Source organism: Rhinopithecus roxellana, chromosome 15 (assembly GCF_007565055.1).
Source record: "Rhinopithecus roxellana isolate Shanxi Qingling chromosome 15, ASM756505v1, whole genome shotgun sequence".
Classification (NCBI taxonomy): domain Eukaryota; kingdom Metazoa; phylum Chordata; class Mammalia; order Primates; family Cercopithecidae; genus Rhinopithecus; species Rhinopithecus roxellana.
Window position 1 is genome coordinate 22,504,888 of NC_044563.1, and position 24,561 is coordinate 22,529,448.

The window sequence follows — 24,561 nt, forward strand, 5'->3', positions numbered from 1 at the left end:
TGTCTTGGAACACCACAAGCATAAGTTAAATATGTTGAAATCTTTCTTGCCTGCAATACTGGCATCAGCGTGCTGGACAAAATGTAGCAAACTAGAAGTAACTTGTCAATTTTTAATAAAGTTGTCTTCCCTAGCAAAGCGAAATGCACCATTCTCCCTGCAAACTCTGGAGATGATGACATCTTCCCACATGGTTTCCATAGCATCCGTTCCTGAAGAGCCCCAGTATGGTCCTTGGTCAGGGCGATCCGCCCAGCTCCCCTAGAAAGTTGGCAACCTAGCTAGCCAAAAGAAGCATCCCCTTTTTCTGAAACTTACTCTGTCCGTGGTGCTGAACCATTGTACTGAGACCCGCCCAAACGGGCGCTGTCAGCCGCTGAAAAAAATATTCCCTGACGCTGCCCAAATCAGAACGGTGTATCTTTTATTTACTCACGTCCTCAAAGAGCAGCAAGCCTTCTCCATCTTAATTTGACTCTACCGCAGAGCAGAGTTACGCTGGCGTGATGGGAGGAGATCATGGGCAGAGAGGAAAAACTAATAGCAGCATTGCTCACCTGAGACCTGAGATGCTCCCATGAGTTTTGAATATGCTCTGCTCCTTACGGCAAAGACACCATTTTTAAAAGTACTATTCTTTTGACTTTGTTGTTACCCAAAGGTTCTGTGACATTCCGTCCCCTCCGTTTGAAAGCCAGCAGATTTGAGAGCAGTAAGTCTTCAAAACGAGGAATTTACATTGTTTTTCAGCTGACCGACTTCCAGGACAAGGACTCAACCGCATCTATCCAAATACCATGGTACTGCTTGCGCCCTTTGCCACCGGATCCTCCCCTTCCAATGAGACTTTCTGATTGTGTCTACCAACTCTCCTATTAGGAAACCCGTGGGTTGCATGCAGCTATTCTGTTGTATTCTCATTCTCACTCTCCCTCCCTTCTCTCACTCTCACTCTTGCTGGAGGCAAGCCACTACCATTCTGCTGAGAAGGAAAAACCCACAACTACTTTAAGAGATTAAGACAATATGCGCAATCCTCGCCTTTTTTAGCAATCACTATTTAAATCTGGCAAGAACCGACAACAGTCTTTGCAAGAATGGAATCAGTAAAACAAAGGATTTTGGCCCCAGGAAAAGAGGGGCTAAAGAATTTTGCTGGAAAATCCCTCGGCCAGATCTACAGGTAAGACAAAGGAAACCTTTGCTTACCTGGGGCTCAGCATGAAAAAATCTGCAGGGCCGTTTCCGTAAATCCTGGTGGCTCAGAAAGATTGTAATATGATCGGAAAGTCTTTTTGTTGCCCATTGCTTGGAGCAGGGGTGCTCTGGAAACCTGCTTATTAATGCAGGAATGTTGCACTAAATGAACCTGTCTGGTGTGTGTGTGTGTGTGTGTGTGTGTGTGTGTGCGCGTGTGTGTTTGATTTTTGCTTTGGTGACTGCAGAGTTTTATCCTTTATTACACAGGATTTATCTTCTTTACAGTTAAGAAATGACCAGCACCTGCTCAAACAGCGTTTCTTTTGGTGCTCATAGATGCACCAAATTAAATTCCTTTCATGCAGACAAATGAATATAAAACACAACCCTCTAAAAAATTAACCAAGAAATTCCAAAGAGTAATAGTTTATATATTATTAATATATATGTTATATATATATGTGGGTGTGTATATATATGTTGGGGAGAGAGAAAGAGAGAGGTCTCAGCTTCAAAAGCATAGTAGAGAATCCCCTAGTGGAATATGTCTTCTGTATTGAATGAAGAAGAATCAAAATATATCAATAATTGATAGTTGAAGCAATTCCTTTCTCTGAGCCTGAAACAATGTATATGCATTTTTAATTATTTTCATCTCCTAGAGTCTATTTCTTGCATAGGAAATGTCAATGCCTGGAAGAACAGCCATAAATATAACAAGCAACATTACTTTGAAAGTCCTAGAAATGATTTAATTATTGAATCCTCCTATAGTCACTACACTATGCTGTAATTTGCAAAACTTTAAATCATTTCAAGTATGTGATATGGATACAGCTTTTCTTAATAATTAGAGCAAAATCAAGAAGACAGAGCAGACATAAAAGGAAAAAGAATTACAAAGGAGCGCTAATTTTAATATTTGGAAAATTGAAGTCTCTGTAAATGCATGAGAAATGTAAAGAAAATGATCAAACCACTCCCAAATTTTCCAAATCTCTTCACGTTTGGCGGGCTTCAAGTAGGCACGATTATGCACCTATGCGGCAGTAGATACCGCAAGGGCCCTGCAGTCCCACAGCTACCATGGAAAAGGATGTTCTTTCCCAGTACAACTGCCATCCGGCGCAGAGTTCAACTTTGTATATTTGGGCACACGAAGCCAATACAGGAAAAGAAACACACACACACACACACACACACACACACACACATTGGCTAAATTTTTTTCTCCCAGTAAAAATAAATTGCAATGTTTTCTAACATTATGATCAGACTTTAAGAATAAACATTAACTTAGCCACAAATACCTTTATGACCTATTCTCCAGGTGCTTTTTATAGAATTCGGAAGCCTGATTTTTTTTCTGGTGGCCTCAAACTGCTTGACAGCAATATTCCAAGCTATGCATATTTGAAATTAATTTTTAAAATTTCGCTTGCTTCACCCGTGTGTGTGTGAAAACAATTGGGTGTGCACATAGCATTTAAAACGGCACAGGTGAAAAACAATTACATGGTAGACTGGAAAAAATTTCTGCAAATTGTAAACGGAGAGGCTCTTTGTTTAAATATCGAAAGTATAAATCACAAGGGGCTACGTACGGAGATGTTATCTTGTACGTTCCTTTCGTTTGTTTGTTGTTAATAGAAATTTCATAAATATGTTGTAGACTAGAACACTGCCAGCTTTTAGTAAAACCATTCCTTTCCTCCGCGTTCCCCTTTTCATTTACCCCTTCTCCCAAGGACCAAAGCCAAAAAAGAATTGATGGCTAAAATCTCATGACACACTATGCAAAAACAAATATTGAAGTGAGATCTTCCCCTTTGATGTGGAATATCTTACAAAAGTTGATTTGGGGGCACGTTTGTATATCTGGGAGTCGCATTTTGCGTCTTGGGAAAGGGATCCTTGACATTTTTCGGTGTTTGTAAGAGAGATAGTAATGACGCAAGATTGTGAATAATTAATTATTCATGTTCTGGCAGTAGGAAGCTTAGGTGTCGGCCATATGCTGTTGAGTCCTTTGTCTCCAACTCCAGTAATAAGGAAAAAAAATAGTAAGAAGTGTAACAGGGGAGTAAGCATTGAACTAGAACCCTGGAGCGGGATGAAGGGGAAGGAGAGTGCATGACACTCTCGGCGAGAGCTCTCAGGCCTTCTTCTCACGCACAGGCACTGGCCTAGAGAGGCCTTAGTCCTGGGGGTGCCCCAGGCTCAGCTCCGGGGATGGGCTGGGGGGCAGAATACCAGCATCGTCAACCTGGAAAACCTCAACTTGCTAGAAACGGAAAAGGCAGCGCGGGTGGAAAAGGCTCTCAAGTTGGGCCCGCCTGCAGCGGAGTAGCCCTCTGGTGCTGGGTTGCAGGAGGACACCGCGGTTGTCAATGTAAAGCCCTGCTGGGCGCGGGTAGGAGTGGGAGGCCCCTATTCAGGTGCAGAGGACGCTCTGGTAACCCCTGCCCTCACAAAATGCAGACCCTGCAGACCCTGCAAGAAAGTTAGGCCCAAGCGGCCTGTGTATCTGAATCAGAGCGCCCAGGGGTGGATCCCAAGACAGGGACTCGCTACCTTAGGCCTAAAGGTGCTAAAGTTGAAACGATGTCGCCGCCGCGGCCAAAGGCACCTGCAGAATGTGAGAGAGGGTGGGAGGTCTTGCAGTTTGGTGTCACCCCACCACCCTAATCCCCGAGGGTGGGGTGAGGTCGACGGCCCTCCTCCCAACCCCGACGGGTCCTGAAAAATGGGAATGGGTCAGCATCGGGGGTACCTAAGCCGCCACGTCCTTGACTCGCCCCTGCTCTGCCGCCCAGGGTGCTGGAGAAGAAGCAAGACACCAGGGAGACGATCGAGCTGACGGAGGATGGGAAACCCCTAGAGGTGCCCGAGAAGAAGGCGCCTCTGTGCGACTGCACATGCTTCGGCCTGCCGCGCCGCTACATTATCGCCATCATGAGCGGCCTGGGCTTTTGCATCTCCTTCGGCATCCGCTGCAACCTGGGCGTGGCCATTGTGGACATGGTCAACAACAGCACCATCCACCGCGGGGGCAAGGTCATCAAGGAGGTGGGCAACGTCTGGCTGCCCTGGCTCCCGCCCTTCGGCCATGCGGCCTCGCAAAACCACATCTCCTGTTTGAGCCCCGTTTTTCCCCCACTGAAAGGAAGGTTTGGGTGCTACCTAAGCTCCTCTCTAACTCTGCCGTTCTAGAATGGACCCCAGTAGTGTTATCAGTTCCCTTTTCGCTCTGTTGTCTGGGCCTTCCCTTCCTCATCTACAAAGTAGAAAAGAGCGTCTAGCTCATCAGGTTTTGTGAACTGTGACTTAATACAAGACGTTGGTGACTAGCAATGTCCACTAAGTCTAAATAGAAGTGTCTTTGTTTTACTTGGATGAATAGTGTAGCATATTAATTATAGTTTTCCCAGGACTTCATTCAGTCCCCGCCAAAACATTCTTAATATTCAAAATGAAACAAACTGGAAAACAAACTCAGCTGTGTTCATATCAGCAGGTTCGGCTGAGGGGTCTTTGGGAAGGTTTACCTCCTCCAGGAGGAGCCACAACGTAAGAGGGTCCCAGGGTGGCAGGGAGTCGCGCCCAGAGGGGAGGGTCACGTCAAGGTCACAGAACCCCTGGGTCCGGACTTCCTTCTTAGAAACCCTAACTGCCGTAAACCAGACTAAGCAGGAGTTGAGAGCAGAAACTGGGGAAGGCTCTTGGAATCCGGGAGACCTTGCAAAATCCGCTGGGTGTCAAAATATCAAAGGAGAAAAAGTGTCCCCAGTTCTCAGGCGGGAAAAGCGCACTCCCACCTTTCGGACGTAAATATTGCGACCCAGTTTACTTTGAAGTTCCCCTCGGGAAGTCACCCAGGCTGAATAGGACGGAATTAGACCTCCACCTTCAGAAATACCCCTGCCCCACATTTATCAAAACCCCTGAGCAATGACTCCCTCTCCCTTTACTCCTCCCAATTCACCGACCACTCCAAATCCTTCAGGCCCATATCCATCGCCATTTGTGGGGACACTCTTTCTCTTAGCCACCAGGAGCCCTGCATCTTTCATCCTTCGCTCCCCACCTTCCTTACCTCCCCACCTTCCTTCCCCAGAATTTCCCTATTTAAGTCTCCAGGGTTGGAAGTCACTACACTACTGAGTCCGCATTGACCGGATTCGTTAAGTGGACCCCTGCCAGGCGTCTCCACATCTGGCTAACAAATCTCTTCATGGGGAGTCGGAGTTTCCAAGACGGGCCCTCTAGATTCCTCCATTTAGATGATTCGATCTGCCTGACAGCAGTCGGGGAGCAAAGCCGGTGCGCATGGCCTCACTATTAATCACAATACATTTTGTTAATGAGCAAGGTTTTTTCGTTGCAAGAGGCAATTTTGTTAGGAAACGAAAATGAAGCCACTCTTATCCAAGGAATGCATGAAGCGCCCAAGCGTTGGGGGCTTTTTGGCTTGTGAACCTCTGAAAGTGAGCCTTTGGCACTGACGCTACTCTTTCCCTTCACGCTTATTTCTCCTACCCCTCCATAGAAAGCCAAATTCAACTGGGACCCGGAAACCGTGGGGATGATCCACGGTTCCTTCTTTTGGGGCTACATCATCACCCAGATTCCGGGAGGCTACATCGCGTCTCGGCTGGCAGCCAACAGGTAACGCACCGGGCGGGGCTGGGGCTCAGGGCGTGGTGTTTGTTCCCTCCGAAGGGGCAGAAGAAGCTGGGAGCAGAGACAACAGCTCAGAGGGTTTGAGGACTCCCAGACCAAGTCTTCCAGTCCCTTGACACACCCTGTCAGGGCTGGAGCTGCTGGTGACTCCTTCCAGAATTAGTCGCCTAAACGAATGCAGGCTCTCTGGGACAGGCGCACGCGGCCTCCTTCCCTCTGCTGTGGCTGAACTTGCTTTTGGCGAAATGATCGACGTGCTTCATAAAACCTGACCCGAGCTCAGGGCAGACCGAGAGCAGGCAGAGCAGGGACTGTGTGCCTGAGTGCACAAAGGAGTGGGGAACGGCAGATGCTGCGCTGTCTCCTGCACTCCCCACAGTCGCCCAGGCTCCCCGAGGGTCTGACCTCTGGCAAGGCGCCTCGAACGCCTGGCCCTGTACCCCGCCCAGTTCATGCTCTGGGTTTGAAGGATTTGTTTCTGCGGGGTGGGAGGCAGGGGGAGGGCAGGAACCAGCCATGCGATTCCACCTGTTAATGAGCTGCTTAGGGGCGGGGGTTGGGGGAGCCCTCAGCTGCTTTAAGTGGCCTCCTGTCTTGCTGCGGTGTCCACAACCAAGGTCCTAGCGCCTGTTCCCAGAAGCGCCACCAGCGGCACCTGCAGAGACACCCCTAAAGTATAAGTCTTAAGGACTGATGGGGTGGGGGTGTCGACGGGCATAGCCTGGCCACCAGAGGGTGAAAGGTAGCTTCCTTTGCTTCACTGTGTGTATATTGATAAACAAAACTAAATGTTCTTCACGTCTGAATTGAACCTACATAGAACATATGCACCAGCACTTTCTGTTCTTTCTGCTTAGATACCACAAATAAAGACTTCTAGTCTTTATTGTACCTAAAACTTCATTCCTCTTCCTACACCCAAAAGTCACATTTTAACAGCAGAGGACTAGAAGTTGGCACCTCCCTAGTAGTGGTCATACGCAACCTGGCCCTTTGTAACCTGGGAACACCTCATCTCTCAGGCCGGGTACTGTGGCTTTTATCAATTACAATCTCTTTCGCTAGCGGTGTCTTTTCTTCCCAAGGCTTCTCAGAGTCCTCAGGGCCTGGGGAGGAATTCTTGGAAATTTCTTTTAGGCTTAAGGATCCCTAGAGTGAGGGTGTTGGGGCAGTGCTTTAAAATGTCAAGAGGGGAGTGCCATACATTAGGAATAATGCCTTTTGAGGGCTGTCCTTACTTGACACACGGATGGCTGACACTAAGACCAAGTAGTAGACAAATAGTCCCTTTAAACAAATGAATTTAGTGTGGATATGTACCACATTTTCTTTATCCATTCATCTGCTGATGGACACTTGATGAAAGTCATTAACTACGTAGAGAATCCCTTTTTAGGGATGTGATAAATCAAAGAAAATATTGATATTAGGCAAAAAAATTAAAAAAATACTCTCTGAAATGTTATTGATTATGAACATGTTACGTTTTTGGATTTTAGATCCCCAATATATATAGTCTTCACTCCTTTTTTTTCCCTAGAAAGTATTTCCTAAAATAAAACAAAGTTTTCAGAAAGATACCCTAAACATACATGCATGGAATGTTTTCACTGCAGGAGACAAAAAAAAGCAACAATTCACCAAAAAACAAAAATGATACAAGAACTCAATATGATGCAAAATGAAAATATAATGGTGGTGACTTTAAGGGTTTTTTTCAGAGTCAGAACATTCACTTTGCCAAATATTAAAATGCTAACATTTTCCTGCCAGGAAAAAACACCAGGGATGCTCCAGCTTTTCCTCTTTGTAACACTAGGAGGTCAGTAAATGGGTTTTTCTGATTTTTTTTTTTTAAAGCAAACTCATTACTATCTGTGTCATATTTAGCAATGAAAAAAATGATGCTGACTCAGGTTCTAATTTATCTGGTAGATTTTCCTCAAAGGATTTTTTTTTTTTTTTTTTTTTTTTTTTTTTTTTTTTTTTTTTTTTTTGAGACAGATTCTCACTCTGTAGCCAGACTGAAGTGCAGTGGTATGATCTGGGCTCACTGCAAACTCCGCTTCCTGGGTTCAAAAGATTCTCCCTCTTCAGCCTCCCCAGTAGCGGGACTACAGGCATGCACCACCACACTCAGCTAATTTTTGTATAGAAAAAAATTTTAATTTCTAGAATTCCTATTTGGATCCAAATTAATCTTACGTTTAAGTGGTTATTCAAGGGAGAGGCCTTAATATTTTCATATATGATATGTTATGTTCTATGATACTGAGAAAATTAAATTAAAAATGTATTGTAAAATATCATGAACCTATAGAAAATTACAGAGATCAACTATCTTATCTTGCCTGAAGATTCTGACATTTTGCTTCATTTTGAAAATATAACAAAACATTGCAAAATGCAGTAGAAGCCTTGTGTGACAATGATTTTTAAACATGTATAACATTTTCTTTTCAGTTTATAACAGTATTGCATATTAGTAAGAAAAAAATTATAAAAATGATGAAAATTTAACCATCCTGATACCCCTATTATTAACATGGTGAATGTCCAATTAGTACTACAGATGCTACATAGAATTTTTCCTTGGAAGGCTTTTAATAAATACAAAATCAGAAATTTTTACAAGTTGTTTGAAAGATATATATTTCCTGTTATGATCTCTTTTTCAAAAACAGTAAAGACAAAGCAGCAAAACCAGTCTTCCACTTATAAGCATCATGTATGCATTCAAATAAGCTTCTCCATATTGATCATTTAATAGTGGAATGAGATTTCCGTTGTGTGTGATATTGGGGACAGATTCCTTTCCCTTTAGGTGTAAAAGAGGCTCATTTTGGAAAGTGTTTGCCATCACAGTTGTGGGTGGAACCAAGGAAGATAAACTGAGGTGTGTGGAGACAGCCACTCAAGACAGAAGGGCTCCTGGTCACACTCTTGGCAAATTTCTCAATGAAGAACAAAGAGCAATTATTTGGCTTCTTCAATTTATTGATTAAGCAAAGACAGCACCACTCTTGGTCACAATGCAGACTCCTGGTTCTTATGCTACTCAGATTCTAAGTACATTTACTTTCCTGATCATTGAGAGGAGGAGTTGGAAGAGTCAGGAGAGGAGTAAACCCAATTTACTCCCAAGAGCGGGGCAAGAGGAGGGACAGCTCTTGCATCACATTTTCCTTTGTCTTCCCTTAAAAAGCTATTGCACATTATGGGCTGGAGAATTTAGTCACCCCAGGAAAGGCCTTAGGGTGGGAGGTCAAAGGAAGATTCCTTACAAAATCTTTAATGTTTTAAGATGAGAACATATTAATATAGTAATAAAAAGATGTGGGGGCCAAATTATTTTTGTCTTTAAATAATACAGGACATGGACTTATAGTAATCCAGATATTTACAAATATGAAATTCCTGAAGACTGGTTTTACCCTGCATTTAAATTGCTATGAAGAACCTGGACAAGTATTTAATGGCATAAATAGCATATATATATAATATATGAAATACATTTATATATATGAAATATATAAATATAATACGTATATAAATATATATGTGTTTTTTTTTTGCAAAAGGCATAACCACAGAAAGTCAGATACAGCAAAGGGAGTTTGTTGAACATTATATTTTTAATGTATAGCACTGTATTACAAAAAGTGTTTTTGCCTTTATTTAGGTGGTGATATTATTCAAACTCTATTTGATATTTTTAATACCCTGCTCCTGTCTTCTTGATTTCTCAACCCTGCTTTAATATTTGCATAGCACTTATCATCACCTGTCATATCAATATTTTACTTATTTATCTGTTTGTCCAATGGGAGTTTTGTCCATGTTTTCTTTTTCACTGTTGTATTGCTAGCATCTCAGAGAGTACCTGACTCATGATAAATATTCATTAAATAAATAAAATAAATATCACAACAAGGTGTTTGGGGCTTAAAAAAAAAGCAGAAAGATTTAGGCTTTAAAGCCAAACTGTAGGTTCAGGCTCTTGAATGTGTTACTTAGTGACTGAATGATATAAAATGTTATTTAACCCCTTTGCACCTCAGTTTGTATTTCTGTAAAAGAGGGCTAATCAAAGTACCTACCACATGTGGGTCATAACAGCTAAATATATGCAGTTTTTTGAAGTACCTGGAACTAGGTAATTGCTGGCTGTTATTATTTATTATTAATGAAATCTTAACTTTAGGAAAAAATGGAAGGAATATAAATTTCTGTGACTATTCAGCTTATTTTAGTATAAATTTACCTTAAGTGTTAGTAATGTAATTGGTTTACTTCCAATGTGATAAAAATGCCTTTTTTCATGAGTCATGTTTCTACCTTTAAAATTATTTCCCCGTGTACATTATTCAAATTGAAATTATTATTCACTAAAAATTCCATAAATTTTATTTGAAGGCCTTTAAAGAGCTATTTTAAAAAATATTTTTAGCCAAGTGTATAGAGTGCTAGTAATTCAGTGCATCCAATCTTTGAATTCTAGCCAAGCATAAATACACTTAGAGAAATCCATTTTAGCTTGAGGTTAGACTTCTCTATACAAAGTTATAGTTTATTTTCCCCTACCGTAATCCTTTATTTTTGTCTTTTCAAGTATAATTCAATACTTGTCTTTTCAAGTAGAATTCAAATTTCTTGAATTTCTAACTTGACTTTTTCTAAAGAAAAAATACTTCTTTATTTGAAGAAGACACTTAGGATCACACGTGGTTGTAGCATATAGTGAACCCCACAAAAGGAGGAACCCATATTATTGCTGGACAGAGCTCATCTAATCCAACCCTCTCATTTTACAGAGCAGGAAATGAAATAGAGAATGAGGGAGTAGTGATTTATCTGAGGTCACAAAGGGATTGTGACTAGAACTCACGTGCCTGATAATACTTGATGGCAAGGTACCTTTACAATGAAATTTAACATCTCTGTCTGATACTGTATGCTTCATTGCAAAGTTCACTTTCAGCAGTAAGCTGAGCCATCTGCTCTCTGAATGAGTGATTACAATCTATCATGCCCCAAATCCAGGGAAGAATTTCATGAATTAGAGAGAGAAGCCTTTAGCAGGCCCAAGGGATCCTTAGATTTTATTTTGGCAGGAGAATCATACAGTATTTTTGTGTGTGTGTGTACTGGCTCCCAAGCTATTTGGCTACAACATAGCTGATTCTACCCTTTTCTCTGAAAAAGGCAAACTCTACACTTGATAATGACGAAGACAAATAATCTGATATTCTATAGCAGAACACATGGTATTTATAACTTTTTCTGCCACTCAGACACATGGGCAGTTTGGGCTCTTACAATTAAAATTGCAGAGATTTGAACACGACTGGGTGTAGATTAGACTTTTGTCTGCAGAAATGAAGGGATTTATCTTTGGGATTTTGGCTGATGCAACTCAATTTATATGCTGTATCAAATAGAAAGTAATTTATACGTAAAAGTGAGCAAACCCAAAAGCATGGTTTTAAAATTTACTGGTGTGCATTTGTATTGACAAAAATACATTTTAATATACTTTAGGTAAATATTCTGACTGGCATAATTATGAAAAATCTCTTGCTAGAATAATTTTCAAAAAGAGAAGAAGACAGACATTTTAAACATAATATCTTCACGTATTAAGCCCAGAAAGGAGCAATTTTACTGGTGATGTTCTGTCTTTTTTCTTCAGAGAGATGAAACAATAAAGATGTGCTTTATTTATGGTTGAAATAAGCATTGGAAATGAATTCCTAAGCACCATCATCAAACACACACACACACACACACACACACACACACACACTCACACACACGCTGTTGGTCTGTCTATCTATATAATTTTTTCCCTCTCTCCATTGCAACCTCCATTGTAAGGAGGAGTTCCTCAATCCTTCCAGTGAGAAATATTTGTGAATTCCTTATGTGTGAGAAAATAATTCAGACTATGAATGTAAATCCTGCTGAAAGGGACCACCATCCTGTTCCGATGGAAATGGTTTATAAGCACCCAGTCTTTTAAGGCCAGAGGTGACTTTTTCTATCTCGTGCATCTAGCTGCCAATCAAACATCTAGCCGCCTTCCTATTGTGGGCCCCATAGGTTAGGTATCTGGGGTAAGGCAGGAGAAGCCTGCATTTTTCTGACAAAAGAAAATACCCTTTACCATAAGATGAATAGACGGATTGAGGAGGGAGGGATCTCCAAGGGCTTGCATGTGCTTTGTCGATATGAGTTTCTCTCTCTCTCTTTTCATTCTCCAATCCCCTTACCCCTTACTAGCTCTGGGTTTTCCCACTGCAGCAGTCTTCTGCTACTGCAGTGCAGGGGCAGCTTCTGGAGGGGAGAGACATGATTTGAGGAAGGAGAGAGTCATGTGGGCAGCTGGTAGAGTGATGCTTCCACTGCCATATGCTACCACTGGGGCTGTCTAATCTCTCTGTCATGAGTGATGAAGTCATTTTTACAACTTAATGATGTATCAAGGGACTCAGAGGGTTGGCTCGTGCCTGTGTATTCCCTTTTTAATATGGGAGTGGGGGCATCAGATGTGACAAAGGGAAGCATCCAAGCCCAGATTTGATTAGATTAAATAGATTAAACAGCCTGAGTCAGTCTACTGCAGACCCTCCAGGAAAGAATTAGTTCCACACCTGAGGTGAGGAACACTAGTTCCCTGTTAAGTGACAATCCACTGCCCAAATGGAAGTGGACTGATTGATTTAGGGAAAATGAACATCATCTGTAGAAGTGACAAGTCACCAGTGCTCCTTTCACCTCTTCTGGGAAAATCATTTTGGGGTGGGCTTGATACTTGAGGGTGTTTGTGGCTGTGGGTCAGAGAAAATATGACTAGGAATTTCAAAGCTAACTCATTATGGGCCATACTGAATGCTAATCATCAGGCAGTTTGTGGTACAGATTTTCAGCAGCTGCATTTGCCTTTCCAAACATTTCTATGTCGTGATTACTATTATACCTCTTGATTTTGGCAGTTTCTATAGTGGTATAGAGCTTCCTGCCATTTAAGAACATCAACATGCATAAAATAATGATATGTGATTATTTCATACTGTAAAAGAAGAGGAAAGTGTATGTGTGTGTGACAAGTAGAAGAAAAACAGAAATCAGGTTTTAACCTGACAATAATCAGCAAATTTATTTGAGAATGTTATTTGCTGCAGAGGAAATCACAAAAAAAACCAACAAATTTAAGTGATTTTCAAATGGTTTATTATTTTGAAAACATCTTTAATAAGCAAATGGCCCTTATTTTATGTCACAGAGACTATAATACTGTTCTTTGAAAAATTAAGAGCACCCACCAATTTCTATGTATTTTCTTAAGAAACAATAACATTATTATTTTACACATTAGTTTGCACATTTCTTTCCTTTTTTTTCCCCAGCCCAATTACCGATGGCCTATCTCTGACTTACATTCACACCAGGAGTGGGTTTTCAATCTGGCACCTTAGATGCCAATTATAAGGAGAAAGACCTTAAGTGAAATGAAATACCAGACTGCTTGAGATTCATCTTATTATTTGGAACTTCAATTTCAGCTATATATATGTGTGACTTCTTTATTTCTTCTGAGAAAGCTATGTTTTACTGTGTTTATTGTTAAAAAAAATGTGCAATTTGCTAGAGTGTTTCATTGATAGTTTGTTTTAATATATAATAATGATATAAATATACTGCCTGATATTATATAAAACTTACTTTTACAATTTAAAAAATCAAAATAAACAAGTATTTAATTTTACAAAATGTATTTATTTCCAGAAAATGATTTTTCTAGAGTGGAAAGAGAGAAGATATAAACTATATTATAAAATCAACTTCATAATTGCCTTTGTTTTACATTTTAGGAGGCAGGTAAAATCAGAATTGAATCAAATAATAAGTGTGTGTGTGTGTGTGTGTATATATATATCACAACATTTGTAATGTACATTATCTTTATCCCTCACATGACTCTATAAGGCAGGTATTCTTTCTTTTATTATTATTTTAGATTCAAGGGATACATGTAAAGGCTTGTCATGTGGATAGATTGTGCAACGGTGAGGTTTAGGCTTCTAGGGTACCCATTACCTAAATAGATAATTATACCTGAGAGATAATTTTTCGACCCTCACCAGCACCCCCAGCACTTTCACACTCTTCTCTTTTGGAGTCCCCACTGCCTATTATTTCTATGTTTATGACCATGAAAGCAGGTATACTGATACTTCTCTTACTCATGAGACAACTGAATACAGAATTGTTTTCCCAAATACCACTATGAGGTATGAGGCAGAGCTGGGTTATAGACCCCAGGATGTCTGATTTCAAATTATGTCATTCTTTACTAAACACATTTGTCCTATTAAGTATCTTTACTGTGTGTTTTCTTCAAAAAACATTGTATTTTACAGCTTCTTAAAAAATCACTCTATTATTTAGTGCTGGGCTAGGTCAATAGGAAAGAACTTGCCTGTGGAACAATTTTGAGAATTGATTTACTTGTGTGGCTTTCATTGCTAGACAAGTCTTTTGATCAGAGAATAACTTTAAAATGTTTTAATGATGAACATCATTTTCAGGGCGGTAGTGCTGTGAAACCCAATTTTAAGTGTCAAAGTTAAGAGTAATCCTAGGGATAACAAAACTCACATGAACATTAAATGTTTCTTGTTATATAATCTATTTCCTTCTGCCTGTTAATATACAGAAAATATATTTAATGCTTCTGACTTCTAGCATCAGACCAAACAAAAATGATGACTGTGAAACAAGCATAATACAATATATATAACTATATTAAATATTAATAATGCTGAGGTTCTTTAAGAGGACACCGTATCGCCTCTGAAGCATTACTTCTTAATTTAATTTTTAAAGCAGAGCTTCAGAGGCAGTGGTTTCAGAGGCTGATGAGGATCTAGTGATGAACAGGCAGTAAAAGACAATGTGATGGCTACTAGTTTCAGGGGATTCCAGTGTTCTTTGCAAGATGTAAGAATGAGGCCAGACTGGGCCATGTACTTGAACTCAGCAACTATCTCAAGTGAGGATTTATCTACAGGAGTACTCTAAATTATAGCCCATAGCTGTCAATCTACAGTTATTCTATGAAAATAACTCAGCTTCCTAGAATTGATAGGATACCCAGAACAGCAGTCTGTCCCCATTAAAAGCTAGAGAACAAATAAATAGTCAATTGCTTGAAATAAATATTCATAGAAGAAAGATCTGTTATCACCTACATATACCTCAGGAGAGGAAGTTATAATTACCCTCAGTTAAGAGTCTTTGCACAAAAAGAAATGGATGCTCATTCCTAAGAACGTGCCATATGACAAGCATTGTGCTAGCGCCAAGGGGTTTAAAGAAGTGGAGACCTGGACCCAATTCTCCAAGAGAAAAAATAATGGGAGGGCTTGGGGAACGTACGACCTCACGAGTTAAGTCTTACAAAAGTGATCTACAGTAGTTCAGCAATATCTGAGAGAGGAGACTAGTTGAAAAAGAGGTGTGTTTTTGAGGGTCGGGGTGTGGGTAAGTATTGAAGGATAAAGTTGGAAGGATTCTAAGATGGTTATTGATTTAAAGAAGACTGTGAATTTTCTTTTCTGGCCATTTCCCATCAGATACTTTAGATGGACTATTGAGGCACAGACTAAGATGCTGATGCATTTCAATCAATTCTGTATGAATTCAAAATGGGAGATAAAATTCCCATTACATGTCTTCTGCACTTCATGAAAGCGGCTAGAATTTCAGCCTGATATGGAACAACCATGTGTTCATGGGTACAGAATTAACACTACTTAATCTGTGCAAAATCATTCTGGAGAAAAAGATATGCAATAATCATTCTTTGAAAAGTCTATTAAAGATTAGGAAATTTCTGTATAATAATGGTTATCCTTGACAAGCCATTTATTATGGACTAGACAGTGTCCCCTTTCATAACTGATTTATTTAATCTTCATGATACTTTTTTTGAAGTATGGAAACATTTCAATTATACAGATCAAGAAATGAGGCTAAGAGACTTTAAGTGATGACAACTTGCCCAAAGTTATACTTAGCAAGAAATTGGAATTTGAATTTTCACAGTGTAACAAAAAAACCCTCTCATTCTTAACTAATACTATATCATGCTATTTAAATGTCAACAAGAAACAGACTGAGAAATGAGGCTGAAGAATTTAAGTAAAGACAACTTGCTCAAAGTCATACTTAGCAAGAAATTGGAGTTCTAATTTGGATTTTCACAGTGTAATAAAAAAAGAAACTTGTCTTCTTAACAAATACTATATCATGCTATTTAAATGTCCCCAAGAAAAATACGGCAGCTGCTCAATTTGGTCAATAAGAATGGTCAAAAGCAGAACAGAGAACTTTATTTTTATTTTTGATCTAACAATCTAATGTCAATTTGTGTTTTTTAAAGGACATCTTCCATTTTAGCAGTGTTCCTATTCTACCCTTGCCTCTCCCCTCTATAATAAAATGTAAGCCCTTTATTTCCACTATGTCCAACTTTGACCAGCTTTATTTATTCTAGGTCTGGTCTTCACCCCATATTTGCCCCTTTTGTGATGTCCTGGGGGAATACCTGGCATGGTACTGCTAAGCCAGTGATTCCCAAAGCAGGACAAGCAATACTAGAATCACCTGGGATCTGGTTAGAAATGCAAATTCTCAGGCCCCAAACACGTCTACTGAGTCAGAATCTCTGACACCTAGCAAACGGTATTTTAACAGCCCCCAGGTTTTTATCATGCGTGTGAAAGTCTAGAAACTACTGTGCTAAACAACTCTCTACACATATAATGTTTTTTTTTTTTTTTTTTTTTTTTTTTTTTTTTTTTTTTTTTTTTTTTGAGACAGAGTTTTGCTCTTGTTGCCCAGGCTGGAGTGCAGTGGCGCGATCTCAGCTCGCTACAACCTCCACCCCCTGGGTTCAAGTGATTCTCCTGCCTCAGCCTCCCGAGTAGCTGAGATTACAGGTGCCCACTGCCAAGCCCAGCTAATTTTAATGTTTTTAGTACAGACAGGGTTTCACCATGTTGGTCACGCTGGTCTTGAACTCCTGACCTCAGGCAATCCACCTACCTCGGCCCCCAAAAATGCTGTGATTACAGACGTTAGCCACCACACCCGGCAATTTTATCTTCTTAAAATTCTTTTACATATTCAATTCCACTACTTCTTTCATTTCTTTATTGAAACCTACACTTGGTTTAAGAAAGTACAAAACTTTCATAAATGAACCTCTTCATTTTACTACTTACTTCAAAACATAAGAGAGATGGGGTAGAATTTGCTTTCACTTCCCACTGCTACTACCATCCATCTTTCAATAACATTTTCATCTTTCAAAGTTTATGTTATTTTGTATATTGCTGTTGGCATTGTTAATGCCAGTACTCATTCTGCTGCTATTACAATAAGTAGATCTTAGCGATTAGATATCCAGGATCTACAACAGGTAAGTAATGTCAACCATAGTTCTCTACTTACTATCTGTATGACCTTGGCAAGTTATTTTATCTCACTCAGACATGGTTACACCATCTGTGAAGTAAGGATAGCAGTAAGAGCTTTCTAATATTGTTGTTCAGTAAAAATAAGAATCTAGAAGTGATATCCACACTAGCAATTCAATAACCATTGACAATTACTGTCTCTACCTGACTGGCTCAGAGTTATGAATTTATTTTCATGTGTCAAGCATCAGACTAAGTCCTTCAGGTACATAATTCTATTTAGCCATATAGCAATGTTAAGAGATACAATACATTAGTATTATTATAGTGCAAGTTCTAACATTCTTTAAATGCTTAGAGTGTGCCAGCCATTCTTGTGGTTGTTTTACTTCTAATAACTCAGAGGTTCTGTTAATATTCCCATTGTTTAGATGAGAAATGAGGCACAGAAAGTTACATGAAGTGCTCAAGGTCACTCAAGTAATAAGTGTCAGATGAGCTGTGAACCCAGGCAGTCTGACTCAAGAATCCATGCTCTGAACCATTACCTAGTGATGTCCTTTTTCAAGACAAGGAAGCAGAAATTTAGGGAAGTTAAACAACTTACCAGTTACATAATTATTAAGCGACAAAGCTGGGGTCCTAAAAAAATTACTGTAGCGTTCTGTCAGCTTTGTCCGCCCGCTCCTACCATCAGTGACTTTGACCCCTTGCTCCTCGGCATGCCCTCATCTTGCCTGAACTTACATGGATGTTAACCACCGCTTGCTTCCTAGCTTTTGGATCCCTCTCCCCTCAATCCTAGTAAGCTTCACATTTACCTCACTTTAGTGGCATAATTGTCACCCTCTGTGGTCACCCCAAACTCAATCATCTCCAAGATGTCACAGACTGATGGATTTCACCCTTCACCTTCTTGGACTACTTAAACTTCCTCAAAGTCTCCTCATCCAGCATCCCACTCTAGATGTTCTTCCTTCTCCTAAGTACCTGAGCCACTATGTTCACCCATTTTCAATACTTCCTTAGTTTCTGGTACATAAGCTAAACTCTTCCATTTGTGAAGCTTTGCTGAGCCATTCCTTGTTTTTGGAAAGTCTTTCTTCTTTTTTATATTAATCTTTCAAAGTTTCCCTACCAAAGGTTTGTGACTTGGTCAACTCAGCTGAGATGAATGTTTGTCTCTGTTGTTTTCTATCTGTACTTATGTTGTGGCCCTTGGCATACATTGTCCCTGGACTACTTGTCTCTCTTTCCCTCTCCTACTACACTGAGGTCCATTATCTTCTTTTTCTAAGTGCTTGCTGACATCATGTGAATGAAAGAGCACAGATTTTCATGTTAGAGAGCCGTGGATTTAAATCTGAGCTCTACTACTTGCTTTTTAACTTGGCCACACTTTGTTTCAATTTCCTTGTTCTTAAAATAAGAGGAAAGTCTAACAACTCAGAGAGTTGTTGTGAGGATTAAATGAGTCAATATAAATGGAGAAATTACAGTAAGTGACCTGTAAATCTTACCTTCTCCTCCACACAATACTCTCCTCTGAATATAGTCTCACAGAAGTTTGAAGTGTGAACACATGAATGAATATTAAATGGGGAGACTGCTTTAATTTTGGTTGTATGGCAAGACAAAGTGTAAAGGCTTTCCATTTAGGGCAAGAGTTTTGACAATCAGAATTTTAATTACTTAGATATTAATTAGGATAACAGTTATATAGAATTAATAAAAAGATGAGGTTTGTAAAGTTTGATGGATTCATAACTAGTTACAAGAAAACCAATGGATTTTGAGGTGCGGTGGCCACTAATAATGAAAAAAGGATAGACAAAGAAATTAAGAGGCCGGGCACGGTGGTTCACACCTCTAATCTCAGCACTTTTGGAGGCTGAAGTGGGATTACTTGAGGTCAGGACTTCAAGACCAGCCTTGTCAACATGGCAAAACGCAGTCTCTACTAAAAATACAAAGAATTAGCCAGGCGTGGTGGCATGGGCCTGTAGTCCCAGCTACTTAGGAGGCTGAGGCATGAGAATTCCCTAAACTCAGGAGACAGAAGTTACAGTGAGCAAAGTTAATGCCATTGCACTCCAGCCTGGGTGACAGAGTGAGACTATGTAGAAATTAAGGAACTTAAAATTAAAACCATTTCAATTATGACATGATATTATATAATAACAAATATTATTCAGTGCAAGAATGGAAAGTAAACATTGAAAGTAACCTATCATCATTTTATTTCAGAAATAATAGTGTGATATCAAGTGGCTTTGTGAAGATTATTATTTAGATTTACAGTTAGAATGCTGAAGTATATTACTAACTACCTAATATCTGCATAATCAGGTATAAATCCTAGTGACAAAACTCACTGGGTTTTAAATAAAACAGAACTGTATCTGAAACAGGTTTTCTCTATTTAAAACTAGCTAATAATCTGACCTAGTAATTTAACTTATCTTAGGCTTAGTTTTTCCATCTATAACATTGGTATATGAATAATATCCATGTTGCTGGGTTGTTAGGTGCTTGTGGAGTTTATGGCATGTGAAGTGTTAATATGGTATCTAGCAAGTCGAATAAGCACTCATTAAATTTAGCTCTGACTATAGAGTACATTCAATGAATAGTTTATACTTGATTCAGCTTTACTAAGGGGGTGATTTTTATCACAGGGAAGGTTTGACAATTACTGGAGACATTTTTGGTTGCCATAACTTAGAGGAGGGGTATGTGCTACTGGCACCCACTGAATAAATGCCAGAGATGGTGCTAATCATCATGCAGTACACAGGACAGCACTCCACAACAAAGGGTTATCTAGGCCCAAATTTCAATCATAAAGAGGTTAAGAAACTAAGCTAAAAAATGGGTAATATTCATCTCTCACCAGCTTATCACAAGACAATCGTATTTATAAACACTTCAAAAAGGGAGAGAAAGTGAGGATAGAATGTTACATTCATAGAAAATAAAATTTATGCATCATAACTCTAAAACAATTATAATAAAATAACACACACATATTAGATAAACCTGGATAAAAGATTTTCCTCAAACCTTAGCAGGCAAAATTATCTTTGTCTTAAAACAAAAGGACATCTATTTTGGGCAAACAGCACAGTGGAAGAATGGAGCAGAATATTCACTTCATGAGTGACCATTTATCTCAGAGGAGAGAAGCCACTAAGGGAAGGTGGGTACAGGTTACATACATTTTTACACAAAATTATTTGACTAGTATATGATCAGTAGAAAAGGAGTTGTTTTAATTCACTGCCGTTTGTGATGTCATTTCTCATCTTTCTGTAGCAGATTAATAATAATCATAGACGGTCCTTTTCAGAAATCCAGGTCTTTAACAGTAACCCTTAAAAGTGCCCAGAAGAAAGATTAGAGCTTCTATGAGGCAACCAACATTGACTGAATGTAAGGCTCATGTTTCACTTGATAAAATTTGCCTAAAATACATAGATTAGCTCATTGGAGTTAGCATGTCCCAAAACATCTTTACATCTTTGCAAGAAAATAGTTATAAAGTAACCCAGCTAAAGGAATACTTTTCTTACTTGGTATAAACATTATAGAAGTGTTTGTTGTTGTTGTTGTTGTTGTTGTTGTTGTTGTTGTTGTTGTTGTTGAGACAGAGTCTCACACTGTGGCCCGGGCTAGAGTGCAATGGTGTGATCTTGGCTCATTGCAACCTCTGATTTCTGGATTCACACGATTCTCCTGCCTCAGCCTCCAGAGTAGCTGGGATTACAGGTGCACACCACCACACCCAGCTAATTATTTGTATTTTGTGTAGTAGACATGGGATTTCACTATGTTGGCCAGACTGGTCTCGAGATCCTGACCTCGTGATCCGCTTGCCTCGACCTCCCAAAGTGCTGGGTTTACAGGCCTGAGTCACTGCACCTGATCAGAAGTTTTTTTGTTTTATTGTTTTGCTTTTTTTTTTTTTTTTTTTTTTTTTTTAAAGAAGGAATGGAATTTTTACTTATAGATGGATGCAAGCTTTGGCATGATGTTTCTAGCATTTTTTTCTTGAATGATTGTATGTGTGCTGCTCTAGATGCGTTTCAAACAGAAGAAAAAAATGAGAAACCTGAGAAAGGTATACTAAGTATAATTATTGGCATTATTTCGAGAACATGTGCTAAGGGATTTAATCAAGAAACTTCTTGGGACATTTAAAATACGAGTTCGTTTATAAAATTTCTATGTATGTACAGCTTCTAGGAAAGCTACAAATAGTTGCATAATGTGAGGAATAACTTTGTTTATGCATCCATTATTTCCAGTAACTCTTCAATTATTACCAGCTATGTGTCAGGCACTGTGCTGAGTGTCAAGGATACAATGGATGTGAAAAACAAGCTCTTACCCTTAAGCAGTTTACATTGTAGACTGAAATAGAGTCCAAAACATATACTGATTTATTAAATATTTACAATTTAAATTAAGTCTATAAAGAAAATAATAGTATATTTCTTGGCTCCTTACTAATAGTAAATGTATTGGCTCCTTCTTTTATATTTTGGTGCATCAAATGTAGAATTTCTAGATGGCCCATGTGTGTATTTACAATGGCTAGCCAGTCAAGTCCAGAACACATATTAGAAAAAAACAATCCACCTTAAAATTATTGACACTTTTTTATTACTTTAAATGTTTAATTTCACCTGAGAAATTTATATATGTGTATGTAAGATGCTGAATCATTTAAACAGTGTTCCCATCTTTTCTATTTCAGGGTTTTCGGAGCTGCCATACTTCTTACCTCTACCCTGAATATGCTAATTCCATCAGCAGCCAGAGTGCATTATGGATGCGTCATCTTTGTTAGAATACTGCAGGGACTTGTTGAGGTATGTGACTTCAGGGTGAAGTCTTTTTAAGATTGGCATGTAGTTGAGAACCACCAGTTTATGTTTGTCTTCATCTATAAATAAATATATTGTATTAGGTTGTATCTAAATAGAGTCAAAATAAAAAATGAAACACTGAAAATGTTAGACAATCAGATATTTTGTCCATAAATGATATGAAGCTATGAATGTCACTACTTACCTCCTTCTTTCTAGAATTGAGTGGGATTAAAGAAATATTTTAATGCCTATTTGACTTAAAAAACAGGGACTTTTGTTAATGTGTCATGACAAGAATTTTAGAGTTTGTCCTCTGCTGGTGATAACCACGAATTAGTATCTTGGGAGTTTTATGTTAAGTAAGTTCCTGAATCATGATATGAGTTTTCACTTAAATATTTCATTGAATACATTTTTGGGGCAGTTAATTCTAATGATCAAATCTTGCTCCATCAGTCTGCAGACTTTGAAAGAATTCTACTTAAAAACTCAAGTTTGGCTTACCAATTTCTCTTTTTCTTTCCATGGAGTATAATGGAAATAGATAAATAATGTAAACTATTAAGGCACATAAAAGCAAAACAAAATAAAATGAAACAAAACAAACAAACAAACAAACCCTTTCTCATACTATATAACCATAAAAGGGAATGAGATCATGTCCTTTGCAGAGACACAGGTGGAGGTGGAAGCCATTAGCGTCAGCAAACTAATGTAGGAACAGAAAACAAAACACTGCTTGTTCTCACTTATAAGTGGGAGCTGAACAATGAGAACACATGGACACAGGGAGGAGAACGACACATACTGCAGCCTATCGGGGAAGGGCAGGGTAGGGAGAGCATCAGGGAAAAGAGTTAATGAGTGCTGGCTTAACACCTAGGTGATGGGTTCCTAGGTCCAGTAAACCACCATGACACACATTTACCTATGTAACAAACCTGCACATCCTGCACATGTACCCCAGAACTTAAAAAAATAAAAATAAAAACCAAAAAACCCTCTCTCCCTCCAAAAATAAAAAAAAAAGGATAGGTTCAAAACAACAGGAAAAAACTAACTGTTTTAAGGTCTTAAATGTTAGACACTGCTTTCAGGAAGTGTGAGCCCCAAGGATCTAAACTTCACTTTTCTCTGTATAGATATTTATATTTGGGAGCTACTGAATTTAATGCCCTACAAAATGATCTCCTGAATTTTTTCAAACTGTTCAGAATTGCAGATAAATTGATTAATATACAGTCTTTTCTTTTACCTTAATCAGAAAAAAAAAAATTGAGGTGGAAAGAAGCCTGAAGGGCAGGGAGGATTTGAACAAGATACTAAAAAGACTCTTGTTGCTAAATGGTGACAGTGATGTATATCTTCCTCCATCACAGGGTGTTACCTACCCAGCATGTCATGGGATATGGAGCAAATGGGCCCCACCTCTAGAGAGGAGTAGACTGGCAACCACTTCTTTCTGTGGTGAGTACTGTGTGCAGATGCAGCTGTGGTGGGTAAAAGTTTAGGAACAACTTGAATAAGAATTGACAATTTGGTAAACTCACCTGTAAAACCATCTGGGTTTTGTGTGCACATCTGTGAGTGGTAAGGTTTTTGACCACCATTTCCATTTCTTTAGTTTTATTGTTTTGCTTAAATCTTCTATTTATTCTTGTGTTTGTATTTTTCTAGGAATTGATCCATTTCATCTAGGATTTCAAATATATTCATGAGTGGTTTTTATAATACTCTTATACTGCAGTACATTTTTTTGAGAACCTCAGAGTTTTCTTTTTATTCTACCTAGACACAAAGATATAAAAATACAAATTTTAAACACGTTTACAGAGATAAAAACATAATTAGACTATGTATTTATTTTTATGAATAAATATTAAATTTACTTTGAATTCTGCCTGGGGTTAAAATCTAACAGTTTCTCAGAATTTTTATTCGATACAGTTATATGTTTGAATTACAGTGAATAAAATGCCTATAGAAAATAACTATTATAATTTAAATTAATTAAATTAATATGATCTTTAAGTATTCTCCTAAGCACTGTTGCTATAATTTCCCATTCATTAGAACTTTTATTTTTGGGATCATAACTGACCTTACTATTATTTTGGGAAGTAGAATTAATGAACATGTATTAAAGCTTCAATCCCAGCTTTTAAAGTGTAGAGCTCTTTCTGGTAATCTGAAGCTACTTTTTGTTCGTTGTTAACTTTTAAAACATTTTAAGACAATCAGTGTAATTTAAGGTCATTTTATGCCTGCAGAATGCATGTTTTACTCTTTCTACCAGAGCAGTAAGAAAGAAAGCAATT

At 38.8% G+C, this 24,561-nt stretch overlaps 1 protein-coding gene across 3 annotated transcripts in view; it reads left to right on the forward strand.

The window, feature by feature from the left end:
* The first annotated feature begins 233 nt into the window (after positions 1–233).
* The window catches only part of SLC17A6 (solute carrier family 17 member 6), a 41,441-nt gene continuing 17,113 nt past the window's right edge, over positions 234–24,561 (forward strand). For all 3 annotated transcript variants that reach the window (XM_010369259.2, XM_010369260.2, XM_010369261.2), the window contains exons 1-5: positions 234–1,183; positions 4,017–4,269; positions 5,750–5,868; positions 22,129–22,243; positions 23,623–23,710. In XM_010369259.2, the coding sequence (XP_010367561.1) occupies positions 1,098–1,183; positions 4,017–4,269; positions 5,750–5,868; positions 22,129–22,243; positions 23,623–23,710 (661 nt within the window). In that variant the 5' untranslated portion in view covers positions 234–1,097. The remainder of the gene's footprint in view (positions 1,184–4,016; positions 4,270–5,749; positions 5,869–22,128; positions 22,244–23,622; positions 23,711–24,561) is intronic.